Source organism: Rhinoderma darwinii, chromosome 9 (genome assembly GCF_050947455.1).
Source record: "Rhinoderma darwinii isolate aRhiDar2 chromosome 9, aRhiDar2.hap1, whole genome shotgun sequence".
NCBI classification, from domain to species: Eukaryota; Metazoa; Chordata; class Amphibia; order Anura; family Rhinodermatidae; genus Rhinoderma; species Rhinoderma darwinii.
Genome location: NC_134695.1, coordinates 80,116,937 through 80,141,602, shown reverse-complemented (window position 1 = coordinate 80,141,602; position 24,666 = coordinate 80,116,937). Strand labels below are relative to the sequence as shown.

Here is a 24,666-nt window from a genome sequence, read left to right as displayed (position 1 = left end):
GTCGCACTCGTCGGTCGTCTGTAAAGATCGGGCAGTTACTATATAGGATTTTTCCACCAGAGGTGAATCAGTCCAGGGCCGTTGTTTGTCTTCCCTTCCCGCAGGACTGCTGGAGCGGATAATGTGGGGACTTCCTATTGATGATCGGGGTGAGGACGAGCGGCGAGTGTTTCCCGTCTGCTGCGCGGCCTCTTATCTCGTCTGTTTACCCTGCAGGGAGCGCACAATTCACCTCCGTTCTTTACTGTATTGACACAGAGGACGAGTCGCAGGAGCGGCCGCTAATAAACGCAGTGAGAACCGCCCGGCGCCAACAGCTGTGACCTGGTGAAAGTGCGGCCGCAGAGGACATGGAGGCAGGGCGAGAGATCAGGACATCGGGGTCACCTCCTCCTATTAGAATGTGATATAATCCTGTAATATCCGTTATTAGAATTGGCGCTCGTCATGGCGGTATTTCGTTTCTTTTCCCAGAACTTCTCCCCCACAGATCGTCTCCTGAGCGCTCGCCCGCACACACAGGATCTAGACTCCCCGCTGCCCGTACAATCCCTCCGCCACTTAGATTGTCAGCTCTTCTGGGCAGGGCGGACTCTTCTACTATCCCGACCTATGTACCGTACAGCGCCGTGTAATAAGTGGGCGATTTATAATAACGGATTATACCGACTTCTATTATTTCATTCTTTACCCCATAAATCTCGCTGACAATTTACACAAAGCGGCCGGAATAACAGACGAGTCCTGAAGAGGCGGAAATCTCCAGATCACAAAACAAACATCAGCCGAGACGCCGAGGGAGCGGCCGCTGCTCAGAAATGTCACCGTCTACATCATTGACTGGTGTGAAGGACTTTCCCGTATAACAAGGCCGTCTTACCGCGCAGAGGTCACGTGGTGCGAGGTCCCGCATTACGAAGGATTGTCCCATGATTGGAGGTCGCGGCCACGTAGAGCGGTCATAGGGCTGAGATCGAGGGCACCCGGCCTGGACCGCTGGACACTGAACGCTCTGCCCCAAGGACTGACCTGCCTGACCGAGCGCAGGACCCATGACCCGGGTCACATGACGCAGTGATAAGCGGCATCCACAGTCGCCGGCTGGTCATACGAATAGAACGCATTGTGGGACTACAAAATGAGGTCCTGTAAAAGTCCTGGATGAGATTTGTGACCCCAAAGAAGTTCAAAAGAAACAGTCCGTGAGTTGGGACGCGATCTCCTTCTAGAATAGCGCAACCGTAAGATACAGAGGGAACCTGGAGCGGAGCGACATGACAAGAGGGGCCGCAGCGGCCGATCACGTCAGCGGGGCTTCCACGGGTGGTGGAGTTTTATAAGAGATCATAGACTATGGGGGTCGATCGCTCCCCAATATGGAGTATGGCGGTAACTTCCACAATCGCAGAGATCAGCGGCGCTCGTGTCCGCGGAGATTATTCCGGGTTCTCACCACGTGGTCAAAATGCGTTTTTTTTTCCTTTATGTAAATTGTAAAAAACGCACCTTGACCGCAACGCGAGAACCCGGCCTTATAATAAACCGCAAGGACCGGACGTCGGAGATCAGCGTCTCCCACCGACAGATGTGAACTACTACCCCCCTCATCCCCGAGGAAGGACCAGGGAGAAAACTCACAGACTTAACCCCTTCATATCTGCATCGGCCGAAGCCAAACATGGCCGACTAATCAGGAAGAGCGACAGCGACTCGCAGCGGCCGGGACGCGCCTAGCTCTGCTGGGAGTTGTTGTTCTCCAGTGCGAGTGCCAACAATCTAAGGCCGGGGCGGCACCTGTTATTTTTGTAGCGCTAAATTTTAACTATTTAGTTCCAGCCGCGGTGCAGAACTCAGTGTATTCAAGTAGAATCAATCCGCAGCGTTACGCTCCATCTCCGTGACGCGCCGGCCTCGGGGGGAGATCACACAGGAGGAGACACTGCAACAAAAACTCTGCCGCGGAATTATAAAACGTAGGTAACGGCGCTTTACACGACCGCGATAACGACGCCGATGAATGAGACTCGTCCTTCACGAGGGGCGATGGTGGGGGCGCTCGATCTCATACATTTCCATCATGGCGGCTCATCTCCCTGTTCACACCTTACGTGCACCGGTGGATTTTCACAATTTCCGCGTTGTGGGCCTGAGATACGCAGAATCTAATCCGCTGTAAATACGGCCGAGTTTCCGCACAGAATTCTGCAGCGATTATGCGGCGCGGGTAAGACGGTTTAGACGGCGCCGGTTTTGGCCGAGGAGGTAACGGTCAGAATCCTCACAACGCTGAGAGGGAAATAACGTAAGCGATAAGCGGCATGACCACGCGTCTGATACAGGGATCGGCTGCTGCGGAGCCTCTTACACGCACTATATACCGCACCTCTATCAGCCGGATGTCTGCAGGGACCCGGTCGCCGACCGTCAGACACACCACGTCCCCGGGGACCAGTTCTCGGGCGAGCAGGTGCTGAAGTTTCCCATCACGGACACTGAAAATAATCAAACAAGCGTGAAAGTCGTGAACGGAGAGCAGAGGAAGGCGATGAAGCGGCCGCCACAGAGCGCAGGTCGGAGCGGTCACATCACACATGGTCGGCGGCTTCTGTGCCCGATTACGAGCGTTTATCACATCCAGACATCAAGTCATTGTTAAAGGGCCGGTGTCTGTAAATGAAGCTTAACCCTTGTGTAACCAGAACGTCTGCAACTTCCTGAAAAGTCTTTGCATTTCAATGTCAAGATCTCTGCTTGCCGGGAACATTCTTGTTTACATCCTGACCTAGTCCTGTTCACAGAGCAGAGGGTTTGTTTTTATGTATCAGGGCAGGTAGTTGCGATCAGCCTGGAGTCCAGGACAGGACAGATATCAAGTCTACATTGTAACCAAACCTCAGCTGTGGGAGCAGGACTAGTTCAGGACAGGTTTTTTTTAGCCGCCGGATGCAAACAAGAATGTTTCCATTCACTGAAAACATGCAGAGATCTTGAAAATGGTGAAGATCCGAGATACAAAGTCAATTAGGAAGCTGCAGAACTTCTCTGACCGGCGGTGACGCTCAATAAACGTGGGGCGCGACCGCGCGGAGAGGAAACGTCCACTCACCAGTTACATTCCGGGGGGACCAGTTTGTTCAGCTCCTCCAGAGATTTTTCCGAGCGATATTCCTGCGATATAAGAGAATCGGATCAGGTTCACACGGAATATTCCCCCGGATCGTGACGTGTAATAATCGGCGTGTCGTACCCCTCCCCCACACTATAAGGATGTATTGGGGGCTGTGGGCGCCGCTGGACATAATGGCAGCCGCTTCTCAGTCACCAAACCATTAATACGGAAACCGGGAGAAACGGCGAATTGTTAAAGATCTGCACAATATCGGAGCCTCATCCTTGGTGTCTTCGGGGGACAGCGAGGGGACACGATGTGGGGGTTGGGAGACAGCTCAGCCCCAGGAGCCCCCACATCCAGCCCCAGGAGCCCCCACATCCAGCGCGGCAGACCCTCGACTACGGGCCGTGCGTGACCTGTAAAGCGGCAGATGTTTATATTCCAGGACGCTGCGAGATAATAGGACGGAGTGCGCTGGAACGGTCGTGTCAATAGCGGCAGCCCCTCCCTCCATCCCATCCCCCGCTCTCAGATGTCAGCGGGGCTCATACCTGCACGAACGCCACGGTCACCACGATTAATATCGCCTGCGGAAAAACACCAAGAAAATGAGAAAAATGGAGGTCGGATAACAGACGGGTCAGTCACACGGCGGCCCTTTTACGTACCACGGTGATGCTGATGGCGTCCTCGTACTCCTTGGTGACCACGCTGACCAGCGCAGACCCCAGCAGCAGCAGGATGAGGGGATTCGTGAACTGAAGAGAAAGAGAAACATCAGATACAAAGCGAGAAATCCACCGGAGACGCCGGCGCTCGTCTAGAACCGGCCGCTAATGTACGGGAAGCGCGACCGTGACGGCTCTGGGCATCAGTGGACGGGTGAGCGGGGGGGGGAGGTCGTGTGGACGGGCACGGAGCAGGAGGGCAGCGATCAGCTCCACAACCGTCACCCGGGGGGCGGAGTTACTTCTACTTTTAGGGTCCGTTCACACGTTGCAGTTTGGGTGCGGTTACAACATTTACCGCAACTGCATCGAAAAAATGCATCAAATTGCGGTACAAGCCGCGCGGGGCTCAGAGGAGGTTTTATTTACTGCGGTTCTAACTGCAACGTGTGAATAGACCCTTAGAGGGCCAATAACCCCAAACTCCAGAGCGGACGTCAGACTCACGTATGGAGGTTCTCAGTACTGGAAATAGGCGAGTCTGAACCGGCTGATACAAGAGAACAATAGATCGCACCCAACTGCACAGCTCAGGAAGCAAAGCCAGACTGCAGCCGGGTCCCTTTAAGGCTACGTTCACACGCAAAATCAAAAACGGCTGAAAATGACGGCGCGGTTATCAAGGGAGGAAAAAGAGCCTCGGACTTTCAGCCGTCTTTGGAGCGGTTTTTCTATTGACAACGAAACTGCTCCAAAAACGGCTCAAGAAGGGACCTGCTCCTTATTATGCGCCGTTTTCTTAAAACAGCGGCGTAAAAAAACGTCCCGTTTGAACTAAACACCGTTTTTCCATTGAATTCAACGGGCACATGTTCGTTTCTGGCCTGAAATGGCCGCGTGTGAACATTCCCTGACCGCGGGCGGCGCCCACGTTATAAGGACCCTCGTACCTGTCCCAGGTATTTCTTCCACATGGGATCGGAATTCTCCACCTTAAACTCATTCCAGCCATGTTTCCCCCGGCGCTGGAGCACGGAGCACTCGGAGAGTCCGGCGTTCACATTCACCTGGGAGGATTAGAAGGTTATAACGGGTCAGCGCAGCGTCCGCTCACTGCGGGGTCACATCCGGGGTGGAGTCCCCCTTTACATAGTCTGTGTTCTAGAATAAACCAGGTGACGTTACTGGCGAGGACGGGCGCGGCAGAGGACGGGCGCGACACATTCCCCGAGACAACAATGAGAGGAATGTGCCGTGCGTAGGAGAGTGCGGCCACCACGACACTCAGGTAACACTTCCTGGAACCAACGCCACGAAGAACAAATAGAAATCAAAGTAACGCACAAACTGCCTGGGGGGCGCGCACGACGACAGCCTGGGGGGGGGCCGCGCACGATGACTGACTGGGGGGGCCGCGCACGACGACTGACTGGGGGGGGGCCGCGCACGACGACAGCCTGGGGGGGGGCCGCGCACGATGACTGACTGGGGGGGGGCCGCCCACGACGACAGCCTGGGGGGGGGGCCGCGCACGATGACTGACTGGGGGGGCCGCGCACGACGACTGACTGGGGGGGGGCCGCGCACGACGACAGCCTGGGGGGGCTTCTCTCTCTCTGAATCCAATAATCACACTTTGGCGCCTGATTTTTTTGTAAATTTTACGTTAAAAATTTGCATCTAAGATTTGCGACATTTGTCTTCTCTCCAAAAAAGAAAACCGGCGGGAGAAGCGGCGCAGTCCGGCCGTAAACCGTTTGATTCTCATCTCTCAAAAGTTGAAAAAAAAAAAAGCGCACATCAGTGGCGTCACGGCTGAAATAAGAAATCTACATGCACCCGATGTATTAGGCGCGATGATCGCCATCTACCCGCTCCTATTTCACTGGCGCACGTCTCGCCACCTTCAGACGTCTTCAAGTCATTTAGTCACAGAGTGAGAGAATCCATCAGCCTGTAAAATAAACTCGGTTTCTATTCTGTGGATGCAGCCTGCAGTGTAAAGAATGGGGGTTTTCATTCGGGTTACCACAGCAAACGTCATGTCTATATGTAACATGTAAATATGGTCCACACTAGACATACCCTATATAACATGGCAGAGGTCTAGTAGGCGGATGTTGCAATGACAACCAGAATGTAAACCTCCCTTCTTTACACTGCAGGCTGCCTCTAGAGAACAGTATAAAACAGTAATAAAGTTTGGGTCAGACATATTATATTTACATGACGACGTGCAGACCCCTTTAATAATCGTCGGTTCCCCGTTCCCTGCTGGTCTCGCGCTCGTCCACCTTCCGGCCTCGCAACGTCCAAACAAAACGTGAAAAGATGGAGACAGAAACGTGTACAAAACGTTTAAACCGCGACAGGAAACGTGAACGACTCGGGGGGTCGGACGCCATCAGATATAACGGAATCCTCACGTGTAAGTATTTGATGAGCTCGCCCTCCTCCAGCCGGCTCGCTTCCTTGGACGGTAACGGGGCGACGTCGTCTTCTTGTCCCACACATTTCAGCTCACACTGGTCGTCTGCCTGCGGGAACGAGAAGAGGCGCCATTTATAGACAGACGATGCGAAGCCGTAAATTAACCAGAAGCTCCGTGCCCCCGACCCCCGATACACAGGATATGTCATAAATGTGACAGCAGCGGGTGCCACCCCCGAGACCTGCGCCATGTGGAGAGCGGTGACCCCCGACCTGGCGCCACATTGAGGCGGAGAACGACTAGAGAGGCGGCCGTGGACGGGCGCAGCGCTCGCCATTCAGCTCTATGGGAACAGCCGAGCACCTGCGCCCACCGGTCTCCACATGAGGGGGCACCTGCGCCCACCGGTCTCCACATGAGGGGGCACCTGCGCCCACCGGTCTCCACATGAGGGGGCACCTGCGCCGATCACACATACGGTGAATAACCCAATAAAGGACAGAAACATTTATCCAGTTGTGTTCCAGGAAGTGTTGTAGAGTACTAACAATTTCCCTGCGGCCCTCCTGCTCGGAAAACAGATGATGGTTGGGACCCCAATAACTCCCCCATATTAACATCGCAATGATATCACTAAGTGCTCTGGAGATCGGACCCCCGAGTCGTCTTCCGCTGTGGGGGTTTCTCCTGCCCAGGTGATGGGGTGATCGGGACACACCCAGCTTTCTACAGATCCTGAGTGGCAGAAATCTATAGGGATATTCTCCTCTCCCTCTCCTTCCATATGGAATGGTCAGTCTGATAGATTGTGCATCGTGCTCAGGAAACAGGAGGCTCAGGATGAACAGATCAGGAAACAGGAGGCTCAGGATGAACAGATCAGGAAACAGGAGGTTCAGGATGAACAGATCAGGAAACAGGAGGCTCAGGAGGAACAGATCAGGAAACAGGAGGCTCAGGATGAACAGATCAGGAAACAGGAGGCTCAGGAGGAACAGATCAGGAAACAGGAGGCTCAGGAGGAACAGATCAGGAAACAGGAGGCTCAGGAGGAACAGATTAGGAAACAGGAGGCTCAGGAGGAACAGATCAGGAAACAGGAGGCTCAGGAGGAACAGATCAGGAAACAGGAGGCTCAGGAGGAACAGATCAGGAAACAGGAGGCTCAGGATGAACAGATCAGGAAACAGGAGGCTCAGGAGGAACAGATCAGGAAACAGGAGGCTCAGGAGGAACAGATTAGGAAACAGGAGGCTCAGGAGGAACAGATCAGGAAACAGGAGGCTCAGGATGAACAGATCAGGAAACAGGAGGCTCAGGAGGAACAGATCAGGAAACAGGAGGCTCAGGAGGAACAGATTAGGAAACAGGAGGCTCAGGATGAACAGATCAGGAAACAGGAGGCTCAGGAGGAACAGATCAGGAAACAGGAGGCTCAGGAGGAACAGATTAGGAAACAGGAGGCTCAGGAGGAACAGATCAGGAAACAGGAGGCTCAGGATGAACAGATCAGGAAACAGGAGGCTCAGGAGGAACAGATCAGGAAACAGGAGGCTCAGGAGGAACAGATTAGGAAACAGGAGGCTCAGGATGAACAGATTAGGAAACAGGAGGCTCAGGAGGAACAGATCAGGAAACAGGAGGCTCAGGAGGAACAGATTAGGAAACAGGAGGCTCAGGATGAACAGATCAGGAAACAGGAGGCTCAGGATGAACAGATCAGGAAACAGGAGGCTCAGGCGACATGAAATATTCCCCTCCACCGGCTCATAGTGACGATCTCCAGGTCCAGCAGCGCAAAGTCACCCCATGACCTCCACCTGCATGTCCTATATAGGTTACCGCTGCCACCCAACAGGATCACGCAGGGCGATCGCCCCAATTACAGCCGCTCCCAACACCTTATCAACCGGGACATCATTATAATGCGGGAATTCTGTAATTCTATGTAAATATCAAGGACGTCACAGGAGAACCGCCCAAGAGATGGTACTCCTAGTCATGGGATTACCCGCAGAACATCGCTCCTCTACCTCCTGACAGATACATCGTGATATATTCTGCAGATTATTACACCACTGACCTCTCGAGATCTGCAGAACATTGCTCCTCTACCTCCTGACAGATACATAGTGATATATCCTGCAGATTATTACACCACTGACCTCTCTACAGATCTGCAGAACATTGCTCCTCTACCTCCTGACAGATACATAGTGATATATCCTGCAGATTATTACACCACTGACCTCTAGAGATCTGCAGAACATTGCTCCTCTACCTCCTGACAGATACATAGTGATATATCCTGCAGATTATTACACCACTGACCTCTCTACAGATCTGCAGAACATCGCTCCTCTACCTCCTGACAGATACATAGTGATATATTCAGCAGATTATTACACCACTGACCTCTCTACAGATCTGCAGAACATCGCTCCTCTACCTCCTGACAGATACATCGTGATATATTCTGCAGATTATTACACCACTGACCTCTCGAGATCTGCAGAACATTGCTCCTCTACCTCCTGACAGATACATAGTGATATATTCAGCAGATTATTACACCACTGACCTCTCTACAGATCTGCAGAACATTGCTCCTCTACCTCCTGACAGATACATAGTGATATATCCTGCAGATTATTACACCACTGACCTCTCTACAGATCTGCAGAACATTGCTCCTCCACCTCCTGACAGATACATAGTGATATATCCTGCAGATTATTACACCACTGACCTCTCTACAGATCTGCAGAACATTGCTCCTCTACCTCCTGACAGATACATAGTGATATATCCTGCAGATTATTACACCACTGACCTCTAGAGATCTGCAGAACATTGCTCCTCTACCTCCTGACAGATACATAGTGATATATTCAGCAGATTATTACACCACTGACCTCTCTACAGATCTGCAGAACATCGCTCCTCTACCTCCCGACAGATACATAGTGATATATCCTGCAGATTATTACACCACTGACCTCTCTACAGATCTGCAGAACATTGCTCCTCTACCTCCTGACAGATACATAGTGATATATCCTGCAGATTATTACACCACTGACCTCTCTACAGATCTGCAGAACATCGCTCCTCTACCTCCTGACAGATACATAGCGATATATACTGCAGATTGTTACACCACTGACCTCTCTACAGATCTGCAGAACATTGCTCCTCTACCTCCTGACAGATACATAGCGATATATCCTGCAGATTATTACACCACTGACCTCTCTACAGATCTGCAGAACATTGCTCCTCTACCTCCTGACAGATACAGTGATATATCCTGCAGATTATTACACCACTGACCTCTCTACAGATCTGCAGAACATTGCTCCTCCACCTCCTGACAGATACATAGTGATATATCCTGCAGATTATTACACCACTGTCCTCTCTACAGATCTGCAGAGCATTGCTCCTCTACCTCCTGACAGATACATAGCGATATATCCTGCAGATTATTACACCACTGACCTCTCTACAGATCTGCAGAACATTGCTCCTCTACCTCCTGACAGATACATAGTGATATATCCTGCAGATTATTACACCACTGACCTCTCTACAGATCTGCAGAACATCGCTCCTCTACCTCCTGACAGATACATAGCGATATATACTGCAGATTGTTACACCACTGACCTCTCTACAGATCTGCAGAACATTGCTCCTCTACCTCCTGACAGATACATAGCGATATATCCTGCAGATTATTACACCACTGACCTCTCTACAGATCTGCAGAACATTGCTCCTCTACCTCCTGACAGATACAGTGATATATCCTGCAGATTATTACACCACTGACCTCTCTACAGATCTGCAGAACATTGCTCCTCCACCTCCTGACAGATACATAGTGATATATCCTGCAGATTATTACACCACTGTCCTCTCTACAGATCTGCAGAGCATTGCTCCTCTACCTCCTGACAGATACATAGCGATATATCCTGCAGATTATTACACCACTGACCTCTCTACAGATCTGCAGAACATTGCTCCTCTACCTCCTGATATATACATAGTGATAGATTCTGCAGATTATTACACCACTGACCTCTCTACAGATCTGCAGAACATCGCTCCTCTACCTCCTGACAGATACATAGTGATATATCCTGCAGATTATTACACCACTGACCTCTCTACAGATCTGCAGAACATTGCTCCTCTACCTCCTGACAGATACATAGTGATATATCCTGCAGATTATTACACCACTGACCTCTCTACAGATCTGCAGAACATCGCTCCTCTACCTCCCGACAGATACATAGTGATATATCCTGCAGATTATTACACCACTGACCTCTCTACAGATCTGCAGAACATTGCTCCTCTACCTCCTGACAGATACATAGTGATATATCCTGCAGATTATTACACCACTGACCTCTCTACAGATCTGCAGAACATCGCTCCTCTACCTCCTGACAGATACATAGTGATATATCCTGCAGATTATTACACCACTGACCTCTCTACAGATCTGCAGAACATCGCTCCTCTACCTCCTGACAGATACATAGTGATATATCCTGCAGATTATTACACCACTGACCTCTCTACAGATCTGCAGAACATCGCTCCTCCACCTCCTGACAGATACATAGTGATATATCCTGCAGATTATTACACCACTGACCTCTCTACAGATCTGCAGAACATTGCTCCTCTACCTCCTGACAGATACATAGTGATATATCCTGCAGATTATTACACCACTGACCTCTCTACAGATCTGCAGAACATTGCTCCTCCACCTCCTGACAGATACATAGTGATATATCCTGCAGATTATTACACCACTGACCTCTAGTGATCTGCAGAACATTGCTCCTCTACCTCCTGACAGATACATAGTGATATATACTGCAGATTATTACACCACTGACCTCTCTACAGATCTGCAGAACATCGCTCCTCTACCTCCTGACAGATACATAGTGATATATCCTGCAGATTATTACACCACTGACCTCTCTACAGATCTGCAGAACATTGCTTCTCTACCTCCTGACAGATACATAGTGATATATCCTGCAGATTATTACACCAGTGACCTCTCTACAGATCTGCAGAACATTGCTCCTCTACCTCCTGACAGATACACATTATATATCCTGCAGATTATTACACCACTGACCACTCTACAGATCTGCAGAACATCGCTCCTCCACCTCCTGACAGATACATAGTGATATATCCTGCAGATTATTACACCACTGACCTCTCTACAGATCTGCAGAACATTGCTCCTCTACCTCCTGACAGATACATAGTGATATATCCTGCAGATTATTACACCACTGACCCCTACAGATCTGCAGAACATTGCTCCTCTACCTCCTGACAGATACATAGTGATATATCCTGCAGATTACTACACCACTGACCTCTCTACAGATCTGCAGAACATTGCTCCTCTACCTCCTGACAGATACATAGTGATATATCCTGCAGATTATTACACCAGTGACCTCTCTACAGATCTGCAGAACATCGCTCCTCTACCCCCTGACAGATACATAGTGATATATCCTGCAGATTATTACACCACTGACCTCTCTACAGATCTGCAGAACATTGCTCCTCTACCTCCTGACATACATAGTGAGATACTCTGCAGATCATTGCACTTTTACAGCGGACTCTTTACGATTTTCCGGGCTGCGTTCTTCATACGTGCCGCTCTGCACAGTCACTGCCGCACCTTTGTTAGCCAATTTGAAGAGCGCTGAGCTCATACGTGATTATCCTCCATCGAGATCGCGGCGGTTCCACGGTGTCGGGTCTCCGGCAGGTGACGCAGGAATGTGAACAGTTTATTTAAGGAACTAGAGAAGAAAGAGAGAAACCTGAGAGACAAGGAAACGAGAGGGAGAGATGGGGGGGCACATCGGACCCCCGCACTCCAGCACCAGGAGAAGAGTGCTCAGGGCGAGGGCGGAGGGTCTTCCTGCTGTCCAGGGGTCATCCGGCCCTCCATCAAAGCCAATGGATGTGAGGAGGAAAAACGTGCTGAAAATTTCTAATAGACCTTGTGCCTCAGTTGCTCTTTATTTTCTACACATCCGCTTGCTGTCAGTGAATGGGACTATTTAATGTTTACATCCAGAGGCTGCGAACACGTCCTGACCTAGTTCTGCTCACACAGCTGAGGGCTTGTTACAGTATTTCCAATGCTCAGATCACAGCAGCACAAGTCCCTCTGCGGGCCCGGACTCCGGGCGGACAGGTCTATGGCGCAGTTCACATGTTTTCAGCCACGTCAGGTACGCGACGTGTATGTAAAACGTGTCCCTAAGCCCCTGGATAAAGCGTGGGAGCGTGTTTTGTCCCACATCCTGCGACCATGAATCAAATAACGTAAAAAAAAGTTATACCGCACAATGGGAGTCAATGACCGACGGACGTCACACAGCGGAATACGTGGAGGCAAACGGCAGGAAATAGTCCCGGCGCAGAACGCCGACGTGGTGTGAACGGAGCCTTACCTGCACATACTGCAGTAACGAGCCCATCAGCTGCGTGGGCAGGACTAGGCCAGTAAGTATATTCAGCCTTTGGATGGAAACAGTGCTCACCTTCACTCACAGTAAGCAGAGATCTTGATAACGATGAGAAATTAAAGCGCAGCCTGTGAGAAAGCTGCAGAACTTTTCATTATTCAGGGCTCAGCTTTTATTTTCTGCACAAAGCGAGACGTGTCCCCAATCTAAAGAGTGCGGGTGCGGGCAGAGCCCGCTGGGCATTCACCCTCAGCAGGACACTGCATCGATTGTGGTGGGTTTTATATCCGCCCTGAACTGAACTCGTCCTGACCTAGATCTGTTCACACAGCTGCAGGGCTTGTTACAATGTATCAGCATAGATAATCCTCCTGTACTGGACTCCAAGCGGACTGCTCTTACCTGCACTGATACATTGGAACGATGCGGTTGGTCATGGCCAGGGCAGATTTTCTGGCTATAAACAAAACATTTTCCATTCACTGACAGCAAGCAGAACCCCTAAAAATGGGGAGGGATTAAAACTGTCTTTTATAAAGTTGCAGAACCCGTCATTATGCAATGAAGAAGCTTTATAAATTTATATACAACAAACTGGACAAGTCCTTTAAGCTGAAGCCGCCGCCGCCCGCAGCAGAACCGCCGAGATCACGAACGCTCGATGCGTCTGTGGCGATCACAGTCACATTATATCTCTTCATGTGATTGGGTAACGGATCGACTCGCGTCAAGGCTTTTCTGGAATCTTTCTAGGCGCCAATTAGTCACTAGTGTGGAACATCCGGCGCGAAGAAAAACGCCAACCGTGAACCTGCAGCCGATCAAAAGATCCGTGAATGATAAAACCTCAACTTCAGTCAGTCCCTTTATCACAACCCTCCTCCTGCTCCTCCTGGTGACCTACTTCTGCCACAACACAGCACCGGGGCGGCCGCGCTGCCGCTCACAAGTAACTGGCACCTGAAAATCAGCGACTGAGGCCTGGGCAGCGCCGGCTGATCATCTCCCTCCGCGCAGGTGCCGGCACCGCTACACACAGGGCATTGTTCCTGCAGCTCCTGGACCTGGCACAGGACGACGATGGGTCTGGTTGCGCCAACTGGAAGCTTAACCCTTTGTTGTGCCGGCGCCCATTTAATCAGTGCAATGTGACGGTCTATGCATTGTGATAAGCTGGAGACCCCCGAGACAGCGGCAGCCGCCCACCCAGTCTACAGAGTGAAAAGAGTCATCCTGATGGGAAGTGACATTGCCAAATCTGTTTATACCCCCTCAGCTGCCAAGATAGAGTGCAAGCTCTTCAGAGCAGAGAAACAATGTGACCGCACAAGGAGGTCACCGCACAAGGAGGTCACCGCACAATGATGTCACCGCACAATGATGTCACCGCACAAGGAGGTCACCGCACAATGACGTCACCGCACAAGGAGGTCACCGCACAGTGATGTCACCGCACAAGGAGGTCACCGCACAATGAGGTCACCGCACAAGGAGGTCACCGCACAAGGAGGTCACCGCACAATGATGTCACCGCACAATGATGTCACCGCACAAGGAGGTCACCGCACAATGACGTCACCGCACAAGGAGGTCACCGCACAAGGAGGTCGCCGCACAAGGAGGTCGCCGCACAAGGACGTCACCGCACAAGGAGGTCACCGCACAATGATGTCACCGCACAAGGAAGTCACCGCACAATGAGGTCACCGCACAAGGAGGTCACCGCACAAGGAGGTCACCGCACAAGGAGGTCACCGCACAATGACGTCACTGCACAGTCCATATTACACAGAGTCTATACCACGTAATATTGTAGAAGTGTCAGCTGTGAGGAAGATAGAAGTCCATCCATCCCCCGTATCAGAGGAAGACGGAGGTTTTGGGCAGTTGGGCAGTGCCCATGAACCCCTCCTCGTCACCCAGCTCAGTGTCACACATCAGTCTCCACCCTGAATGGCGCAGTGACATCACTAGTCCCGGTGCCCAGACATCAGTTCACCACCGTCTCGTACTGCGGGTATTCACGTGGTCTCTGCAGTGGGCACATCACAGGCCGGAGACGTCGTCACCCAGGTGTCCGGATCCTCAGTGTTGACAGACAATAAAAGAGAAAGTCATCGCTTCACCACGAGAGGCCATAAAACTGGTAAACATGGGCGTCCGAGGCGTGGGCGCCGGTCCGCTGGGTGCGTACAATCCAGATACAGGGCGGTATATGACAAGCGGGTATAAGGTGCCAGCGTGAAGGCCTATGACGTGCTGGTGGGTATAGGGGACCAGGATAAAGGCGGGCACAGGTTGGGGGTATAGGATAGCGGCTGTGCATATAGGGAGGTCATACGCTGATGGGTACGGGGTGCTAGGATACAGGTGGCAGCGCTGACCCCGGCTCCCCCCTCGTGCTCGCACTCCCCGGTTCTTCTTGTCCTGTTCGCACGGACGTAATAAACGATTGTTCTCTGGGATGATGAAGATTCTCAAAACTGAACGGCCACAAGTCAAACACGAACCACAATCCAGGATGAAGCACGAGAAGCGGAGATGACGGGCGGCGGCGTCCCAGCGGCGGTCACAGCGTCATTCATACACAGCGGCACTGACGCACAGTCCCCCTGACGATCGCCGCTGGTCCCGCCGCTACCTGTACATGAATGCCCGTCTATAGGGGAATCACATGACGTTTACTGCTCAGGAATCCGATATCTGCGAATATGTGATGGAAAGAAGAAACGTCTCCGCAGCGCTCCACACGAAACCTCACAAACATGGCCGCCAATACCGCGCCTATAGACGCTGTCACCCAGCTCGGCCATATTGGTTGTTACTCAGAACAGCGTCTCTGTACCGGGGGCCTGTTCTACTATTTGGGGTTCAGTCCCTAAATCTACCGAAAGAATAAACGCTGAAGGTGTAATAACCACGCGTCCGATACGCAAGAATATTATATAATCATGGACGCCGATCCATTCTCCCAAACACCTTGTAATCGCGCCTCATGCAGCTGCGACCAATGACCAGCAGACGCCGTACAGCCAGACGCACGCGCCACAGAACGCGCCACAGCCCTCCAATGGATGAATGTTTTCTGCTTTGGACAAACCAATTATATTAGGAGGGTTCCCCCACAATAATCTCATCACGTTGTGTTCTGCTGCGGCGACCACAAGAACCTGGCAGAAAGTGTGCATTATCCCTGCAGCGCCACCACAGGGGGAAATGATGCATTACACAGTGTCCATTCATATCAATGTACGTGTAATGCAGGACATGCCGGGTCCTCCAGGGTGGGGGACGCTCTTTGTAGTCACGCTCTATAATAGAGGAGGGTCCCGGGGACCGACCTTTACTAATGGATTTAGAAAACCCATTTTTAGATACTCAAACAACCCCCAAATCCATCATTGGAACGATCACTTTGCAGCGGAAATCAGTTCATGGCGTGAAGCGTCCAGTCCAGAGCGGACATAGCGGTCGCCTCCCGCTGCGCACTTCTCCCGGTTACTCATTGTACTATTATATGTTTAAGAACAGGTTTATCTGGAGGAGCAGGACAGGAGGGCGGCAGCGAGAACGCAGGGGCGTCCGGACAACTTCCTCCACCTCAATAGAAAACGAAACGTCGTGGCGACAGTCGTCAGTTACCGGGAATCCGTGACGTCGCCGAGTGTCAAACAACCATCAGAACAACAATAATCACCACGTCTTTAATAAATCCCCCGTTAGTGCCGCCTGTCACCAGATGACCACGAACGAGCCGAGAAGCTGCGTGACAACCCTGCGAGAGCCGCCATCTTGGTTGTCATCCAGATTCCTCAGCAGAAGGGGACGATTTATGGACTTTTCATGACAAAGCGACAAGACATAAGAAAGCGAATAACCCCAAATATCCTGACGGGGATCCGGGGCAGGACATTAGTCGGCGACTGATATTAAAGGTGCGATTGTCAGAGACTTGGCGGCAGACGACGAGCTGTGACATCTGAGCCGGGACCCTGCCTGGTGGGGGGCAGGGAGGACGAGGGTTAAGTGCTCAGCATGAACAGGTAATTACAGGTAACCTCATACACGGCTGAGCAATGGCGATCACGGAACAAAAACGTAACCCTGGAGCGGGGGCAGGAAACGCGCCATTGTCTCGCAGCAGCCGCAGCATACGGTGGCAGATGAGACTTGGCGAGTGTGGACTCGATCCACGGAGATAACGCGGCGCGTCTGCTGGTCATTACTGCGGTGCGATTTCCCGCCATGTTCTCCGTAACGTTCCCAATAGACCCCATCGCAGGGATTCCGCTTCCTCTGCGCGACACTTTACGGATCTGCTGCGTTTTAAAAAAAAATACGTAAATTGCCAGAAATCCTTGTGACATCACTGATCGTCGTCACGCTTAAGCGAAGCGCGTTTCTGGCGATCACCCTCCGTCTTTTATAAGAATCGCTCCCACTATAAGCAGGGATATGGCACGACGTGCAAGCGCTGGCGCCATTTACCGGAGCAGGATATGGACAGGCTCGTCCCCTCTGTACGCAGCACTGGGAACACTTGACCCGGTTTAGACTGAATCATGAGGGGTCTGAGCGCCGGCGCCAAATGTCACATCCAATTCCCCACCAGACGACGCCACGCAGCTCCGCTGACAGGTTCCGGGGCGCCGGCGGCTGACAGACCCCCCCCCCCCAGACACGACAGCCGGTCAGCAGCAGCAGCCGCTTCCCACAAAATATCCACAGACGTCTGACAGAGGCACGAGGCCCCGGACGCCTCATCTCCCCATCATGGAACGTCATTTACTGGGGACACTTTCTGTAAGAATGAGGCCCCTGCGCACGACCCGAGTGGTTTTATGGGCAGCAAAGCCGCGGATCCGTTGTGGTCCATTTGACTTCAGAAACGTTAGTTCTGCGCCCGCCCGCGAGTCATCGGGATCCGCAACAAAAAGAATTGATGTCACCAGATTGTGAAAGCGCAAATCCGGACCACAAAATGACTTGTTCTGAGTTTTTGCGACCCCGACGGATCTGTAAACATCCCGGACGCGTGCACGGGGACGAAGAAATGAACGGGTCCGTGCGCTAATCGCAAAAGTGCAAAAAACTACGGTTATGACATATCTTTGGCACTAAGAGGAGGTTTAGATCAGCAGGCGATCCAGATCAGGGGCTGCAGGGGGATTATAATCCAGATCAGGGTGTGCAGGGGGATTATAATCCAGATCAGGGTGTGCAGGGGGATTATAATCCAAATCAGGGTGTGCAGGGGGATTATAATCCAAATCAGGGTGTGCAGGGGGATTATAATCCAGATCAGGGTGTGCAGGGGGATTATAATCCAGATCAGGGTGTGCAGGGGGATTATAATCCCGATCAGGGTGTGCAGGGGGATTATAATCCCGATCAGGGGGTCCAGGGGGATTATAATCCCGATTAGGGGGCTGAGGGGGATTATAATCCAGATCAGGGGGTGCAGGGGGATTATAATCCAGATCAGGGGGTGCAGGGGGATTATAATCCCGATTAGGGGGCTGAGGGGGATTATAATCCAGATCAGGGTGTGCAGGGGGATTATAATCCAGATCAGGGGGTGCAGGGGGATTATAATCCAGATCAGGGGGTGCAGGGGGATTATAATCCCGATTAGGGGGCTGAGGGGGATTATAATCCAGATCAGGGTATGCAGGGGGATTATAATCCCGATTAGGGGGCTGAGGGGGATTATAATCCCGATTAGGGGGCTGAGGGGGATTATAATCCCGATTAGGGGGCTGAGGGGGATTATAATCCAGATCAGGGAGTGAGGGGGATTGCGGGGAGGTTGTCGAGATCTGGGGATATTCTGCTTTTCTGAAGGGTGAATGGATGGATTCCCGGTGTTTATCTGGCGATGATGAACCATAAATGTGTGAAAATCATTTTTTGTTTTCCGTGAGTTAATAGAAAGTAACGCCACATCTGACCGCGCCAATTCTGAATGCAAAGGATCTCCAGCATCCAGACATAGCGAGGACGGTCCACGTAGCGCACCACATGGAGAGGACATACTGGAGTTAGAATCGTGTACTCTACAGACCTCTATGAGCGGACTACAGACCTCTATGAGCGGACTACAGACCTCTATGAGCGGACTACAGACCTCTATGAGCGGACTACAGACCTCTATGAGCGGACTACAGACCTCTATGAGCGGACTACAGACCTCTATGAGCGGACTACAGACCTCTATGAGCGGACTACAGACCTCTATGAGCGGACTACAGACCTCTATGAGCGGACTACAGACCTCTATGAGCGGACTACAGACCTCTATGAGCGGACTACAGACCTCTATGAGCGGACTACAGACTACAGACCTCTATGAGCGGACTACAGACTACAGACCTCTATGAGCGGACTACAGACTACAGACCTCTATGAGCGGACTACAAACTACAGACCTCTATGACCGGACTACAGACTACAGACCTTGATGAGCGGACTACAGGCTGCCGTCTATGAGAATAGGATCCAGACTAATCATGAGCGGATGACAGGTGGTGTCAGATCAACAGGAGGCGTCGCTCCGGAACCGACACCAATGTCGCCTAATGGCCGATAAAAGTCCGAAAAACACGACTAATAAATCTGCAGGACTCTGGACGAGAAGAACACACAGCCGTGACATTTGGGGTGCCCCCCTCCCAAATCTGTCAATTTACATGGCAGGGTCATTTCCTCATCCCCTCTGACCTCCAAAATAGCAATCTAGCCAGTGATGCCGCGCTATTAGACATTCAGGGGCCCGGGAAAGCTGAGTGACGAGCAGGGCTGGATCACTTATGGTGGACATATTGGTCGTCACCCAGAACTTAAACATAAAACGGAGGAGCAGACGATGACTCAAATACTGGGGGCTTATTGTAAAGGGGCAACGCTCTGTAATAATAATCCCCTCCCCCATAATATAATATCTTACACCTGGCGCGTCACTGCACGGCACAACCGCCAAGATCTCCACTGTTAATTATACTAATCCTATAGATCAATAAACAGTCACCCGGCTGAGGGGGGCCTGGAAATGGGGTCAGCAGAGCAGAAGAACCCCACAAACAACATATCTCCCCCCTGTATACAATGTATCACTACTACACCTCTATATGTAACCTCCCTGTATACAATGTATCACTACTACACCTCTATATGTAACCTCCCTGTATACAATGTATCACTACTACACCTCTATATGTAACCTCCCTGTATACAATGTATCACTACTCCACCTCTATATGTAACCCCCCTGTATACAATGTATCACTACTACACCTCTATATGTAACCCTCCTGTATACAATGTATCACTACTACACCTCTATATGTAACCCTCCCTGTATACAATGTATCACCCCTATATGTAACCCCCTGTATACAATGTATCACTACTACACCTCTATATGTAACCCCCCTGTATACAATGTATCACTACTACACCTCTATATGTAACCCCCCTGTATACAATGTATCACTACTACACCTCTATATGTAACCCTCCCTGTATACAATGTATCACCCCTATATGTAACCCCCTGTATACAATGTATCACTACTACACCTCTATATGTAACCCCCCTGTATACAATGTATCACTACTACACCTCTATATGTAACCCCTATATACAATGTATCACTACTACACCTCTATATGTAACCTCCCTGTATACAATGTATCACCCCTATATGTAACCCCCCTGTATACAATGTATCACTACTACACCTCTATATGCAACCCCCCTGTATACAATGTATCACTACTACACCTCTATATGTAACCCCCCAGTATACAATGTATCACTACTACACCTCTATATGTAACCCCCTGTATACAATGTATCACTACTACACCTCTATATGTAACCTCCCTGTATACAATGTATCACTACTACACCTCTATATGTAACCTCCCTGTATACAATGTATCACTACTACACCTCTATATGTAACCTCCCTGTATACAATGTATCACTACTACACCTCTATATGTAACCCCCTGTATACAATGTATCACTACTACACCTCTATATGTAACCCTCCCTGTATACAATGTATCACCCCTATATGTAACCCCCTGTATACAATGTATCACTACTACACCTCTATATGTAACCCCCTGTATACAATGTATCACTACTACACCTCTATATGTAACCTTCCTGTATACAATGTATCACTACTACACCTCTATATGTAACCCTCCCTGTATACAATGTATCACTACTCCACCTCTATATGTAACCCCCCTGTATAAAATGTATCACTACTACACCTCTATATGTAACCCCCTGTATACAATGTATCACTACTACACCTCTATATGTAACCCCCCCCTGTATACAATGTATCACCCCTATATGTAACCCCCCTGTATACAATGTATCACTACTACACCTCTATATGTAACCCCCCTGTATACAATGTATCACTACTACACCTCTATATGTAACCCCCCTGTATACAATGTATCACTACTACACCTCTATATGTAACCCCCTGTATACAATGTATCACCCCTATATGTAACCCCCTGTATACAATGTATCACTACTACACCTCTATATGTAACCTCCCCGTATACAATGTATCACTACTACACCTCTATATGTAACCCCCTGTATACAATGTATCACTACTACACCCCTATATGTAACCCCCCTATATACAATGTATCACTACTACACCCCTATATGTAACCCCCCTGTATACAATGTATCACTACTACACCTCTATATGTAACCTCCCTGTATACAATGTATCACTACTACACCTCTATATGTAACCTCCCTGTATACAATGTATCACTACTACACCTCTATATGTAACCCCCTGTATACAATGTATCACTACTACACCTCTATATGTAACCCTCCCTGTATACAATGTATCACTACTACACCTCTATATGTAACCCTCCCTGTATACAATGTATCACCCCTATATGTAACCCCCTGTATTCAATGTATCACTACTACACCTCTATATGTAACCCCCTGTATACAATGTATCACTACTACACCTCTATATGTAACCCTCCTGTATACAATGTATCACTACTACACCTCTATATGTAACCCCCCTGTATACAATGTATCACTACTACACCTCTATATGTAACCCCCCTGTATACAATGTATCACTACTACACCTCTATATGTAACCCCCCTGTATACAATGTATCACTACTACACCTCTATATGTAACCTCCCTGTATACAATGTATCACTACTACACCTCTATATGTAACCTCCCTGTATACAATGTATCACTACTACACCTCTATATGTAACCCCCCCTGTATACAATGTATCACTACACCTCTATATGTAACCCCCTGTATACAATGTATCACTACTACACCTCTATATGTAACCCTCCCTGTATACAATGTATCACCCCTATATGTAACCTCCCTGTATACAATGTATCACTACTACACCTCTATATGTAACCCCCTGTATACAATGTATCACTACTACACCTCTATATGTAACCCTCCTGTATACAATGTATCACTACTACACCTCTATATGTAACCCTCCTGTATACAATGTATCACTACTACACCTCTATATGTAACCCCCTGTATACAATGTATCACTACTACACCTCTATATGTAACCCTCCCTGTATACAATGTATCACCCCTATATGTAACCCCCCTGTATACAATGTATCACTACTACACCTCTATATGTAACCTCCCTGTATACAATGTATCACTACTACACCTCTATATGTAACCTCCCTGTATACAATGTATCACTACTACACCTCTATATGTAACCCCCCTGTATACAATGTATCACTACACCTCTATATGTAACCCCCTGTATACAATGTATCACTACTACACCTCTATATGTAACCCTCCCTGTATACAATGTATCACCCCTATATGTAACCTCCCTGTATACAATGTATCACTACTACACCTCTATATGTAACCCCCTGTATACAATGTATCACTACTACACCTCTATATGTAACCCTCCTGTATACAATGTATCACTACTACACCTCTATATGTAACCCCCTGTATACAATGTATCACTACTACACCTCTATATGTAACCCCCTGTATACAATGTATCACTACTACACCCCTATATGTAAGCCCCCTGTATACAATGTATCACTACTACACCTCTATATGTAACCTCCCTGTATACAATGTATCACTACTACACCTCTATATGTAACCCCCCTGTATACAATGTATCACTACTACACCCCTATATGTAACCCCCCTGTATACAATGTATCACTACTACACCCCTATATGTAACCCCCTGTATACAATGTATCACTACTACACCCCTATATGTAACCCCCCTGTATACAATGTATCACTACTACACCTCTATATGTAACCCACCTGTATACAATGTATCGCCCCTATATGTGATGTTTGCCCCTCCTGTGATCAGTGCCCACTCTTCTCCCCGCTGTGCCCGCACTCACCTCCGCCTTCAGCTCGCTGCCCCCCAGCAGGTGGTATTTATGTGGCAGGCGCCGCACGTTGTTCATCAGTCGCTGCAGCCGCTTCCCTCCCATGTTCCCCGGGGAGACGAGCGGCGGGTCCGGCGGGAGAGGGGCGGGGGTCTCCGGACTGTACCTGGGACAGGTGAGCGCAGCCCCGCCCTCCTCCAGCAGGTGCCTGCCCATCCCGCAGCCCGAGCACTGGGGACAGGAGGAGGAAGCCATGCCCGGCGGAGGAGGAGGAGGCCGGGGAGAGCAGGTCCTCATCACCGGCCGCACCGCGCATGTGTGGAGCCGGCACCGAGGCTGCAGAGCTTCACAAGGAGGGGCTGCAGAGCATCACAAGGAGGGGGCTGCAGAGCATCACAAGGAGGGGGCTGCAGAGCATCACAAGGAGGGGCTGCAGAGCATCACAAGGAGGGGGCTGCAGAGCATCACAAGGAGGCTGCAGAGCATCACAAGGAGGAGGGGGCTGCAGAGCTTCACAAGGAGGGGGCTGCAGAGCATCACAAGGAGGGGCTGCAGAGCATCACAAGGAGGGGTCTGCAGAGCATCACAAGGAGGCTGCAGAGCATCACAAGGAGGAGGGGGCTGCAGAGCTTCACAAGGAGGGCTCTCCAGAGCATCACAAGGAGGCTGCAGAGCATCACAAGGAGGGGTCTGCAGAGCATCACAAGGAGGGGTCTGCAGAGCATCACAAGGAGGGGTCTGCAGAGCATCACAAGGAGGCTGCAGAGCATCACAAGGAGGAGGGGGCTGCAGAGCATCACAAGGAGGAGGCGCGGAGCATCACAAGGAGGGGTCTGCAGAGCATCACAAGGAGGGGGCTGCAGAGCATCACAAGGAGGGGGCTGCAGAGCATCACAAGGAGGGGTCTGCAGAGCATCACAAGGAGGAGGTTGCAGAGCATCACAAGGAGGGTCTGCGGAGCATCACAAGGAGGAGGCTGCGGAGCATCACAAGGAGGGTCCGCGGAGCATCACAAGGAGGGTCTGCGGAGCATCACAAGGAGGAGGCTGCAGAGCATCACAAGGAGGGTCCGCGGAGCATCACAAGGAGGGTCTGCAGAGCATCACAAGGAGGGGTCTGCAGAGCATCACAAGAAGGAGGCTGCAGAGCATCACAAGGAGGGGTCTGCAGAGCATCACAAGGAGGGGTCTGCAGAGCATCACAAGGAGGAGGCTGCAGAGCATCACAAGGAGGGTCTGCGGAGCATCACAAGGAGGGGCTGCAGAGCATCACAAGGAGGGGTCTGCAGAGCATCACAAAAAGGAGGCTGCAGAGCATCTCAAGGAGGAGGGGGCTGCAGAGCATCACAAGGAGGGGGCGCGGAGCATCACAAGGAGGGGTCTGCAGAGCATCACAAGGAGGGGGCGCGGAGCATCACAAGGAGGAGGCTGCAGAGCATCACAAG

General features: G+C 50.5%; 2 protein-coding genes across 2 annotated transcripts in view; one reads left to right on the top strand and one right to left on the bottom strand.

Annotated features, from left to right (window-relative positions):
- Positions 1 to 23,752, bottom strand: part of ATP2C2 (ATPase secretory pathway Ca2+ transporting 2) — a 28,942-nt gene extending 5,190 nt beyond the window's left edge. The window contains exons 1-7 of the mRNA XM_075836801.1: positions 23,235 to 23,752; positions 6,207 to 6,317; positions 4,731 to 4,847; positions 3,781 to 3,870; positions 3,664 to 3,699; positions 3,107 to 3,168; positions 2,384 to 2,492 (exon numbers count right to left, since the gene is read on the bottom strand). Coding sequence (XP_075692916.1) covers positions 2,384 to 2,492; positions 3,107 to 3,168; positions 3,664 to 3,699; positions 3,781 to 3,870; positions 4,731 to 4,847; positions 6,207 to 6,317; positions 23,235 to 23,519 — 810 coding nt within the window. The 5' untranslated portion in view covers positions 23,520 to 23,752. The remainder of the gene's footprint in view (positions 1 to 2,383; positions 2,493 to 3,106; positions 3,169 to 3,663; positions 3,700 to 3,780; positions 3,871 to 4,730; positions 4,848 to 6,206; positions 6,318 to 23,234) is intronic.
- Positions 6,836 to 7,959, top strand: LOC142660619 (uncharacterized). Its single transcript, XM_075837300.1, has 2 exons — positions 6,836 to 6,906; positions 7,035 to 7,959. The coding sequence occupies exons 1-2, from the start codon at positions 6,836 to 6,838 to the stop codon at positions 7,957 to 7,959; spliced, it is 996 nt and encodes a 331-aa protein (XP_075693415.1).
- Positions 23,753 to 24,666: the final 914 nt, after the last annotated feature.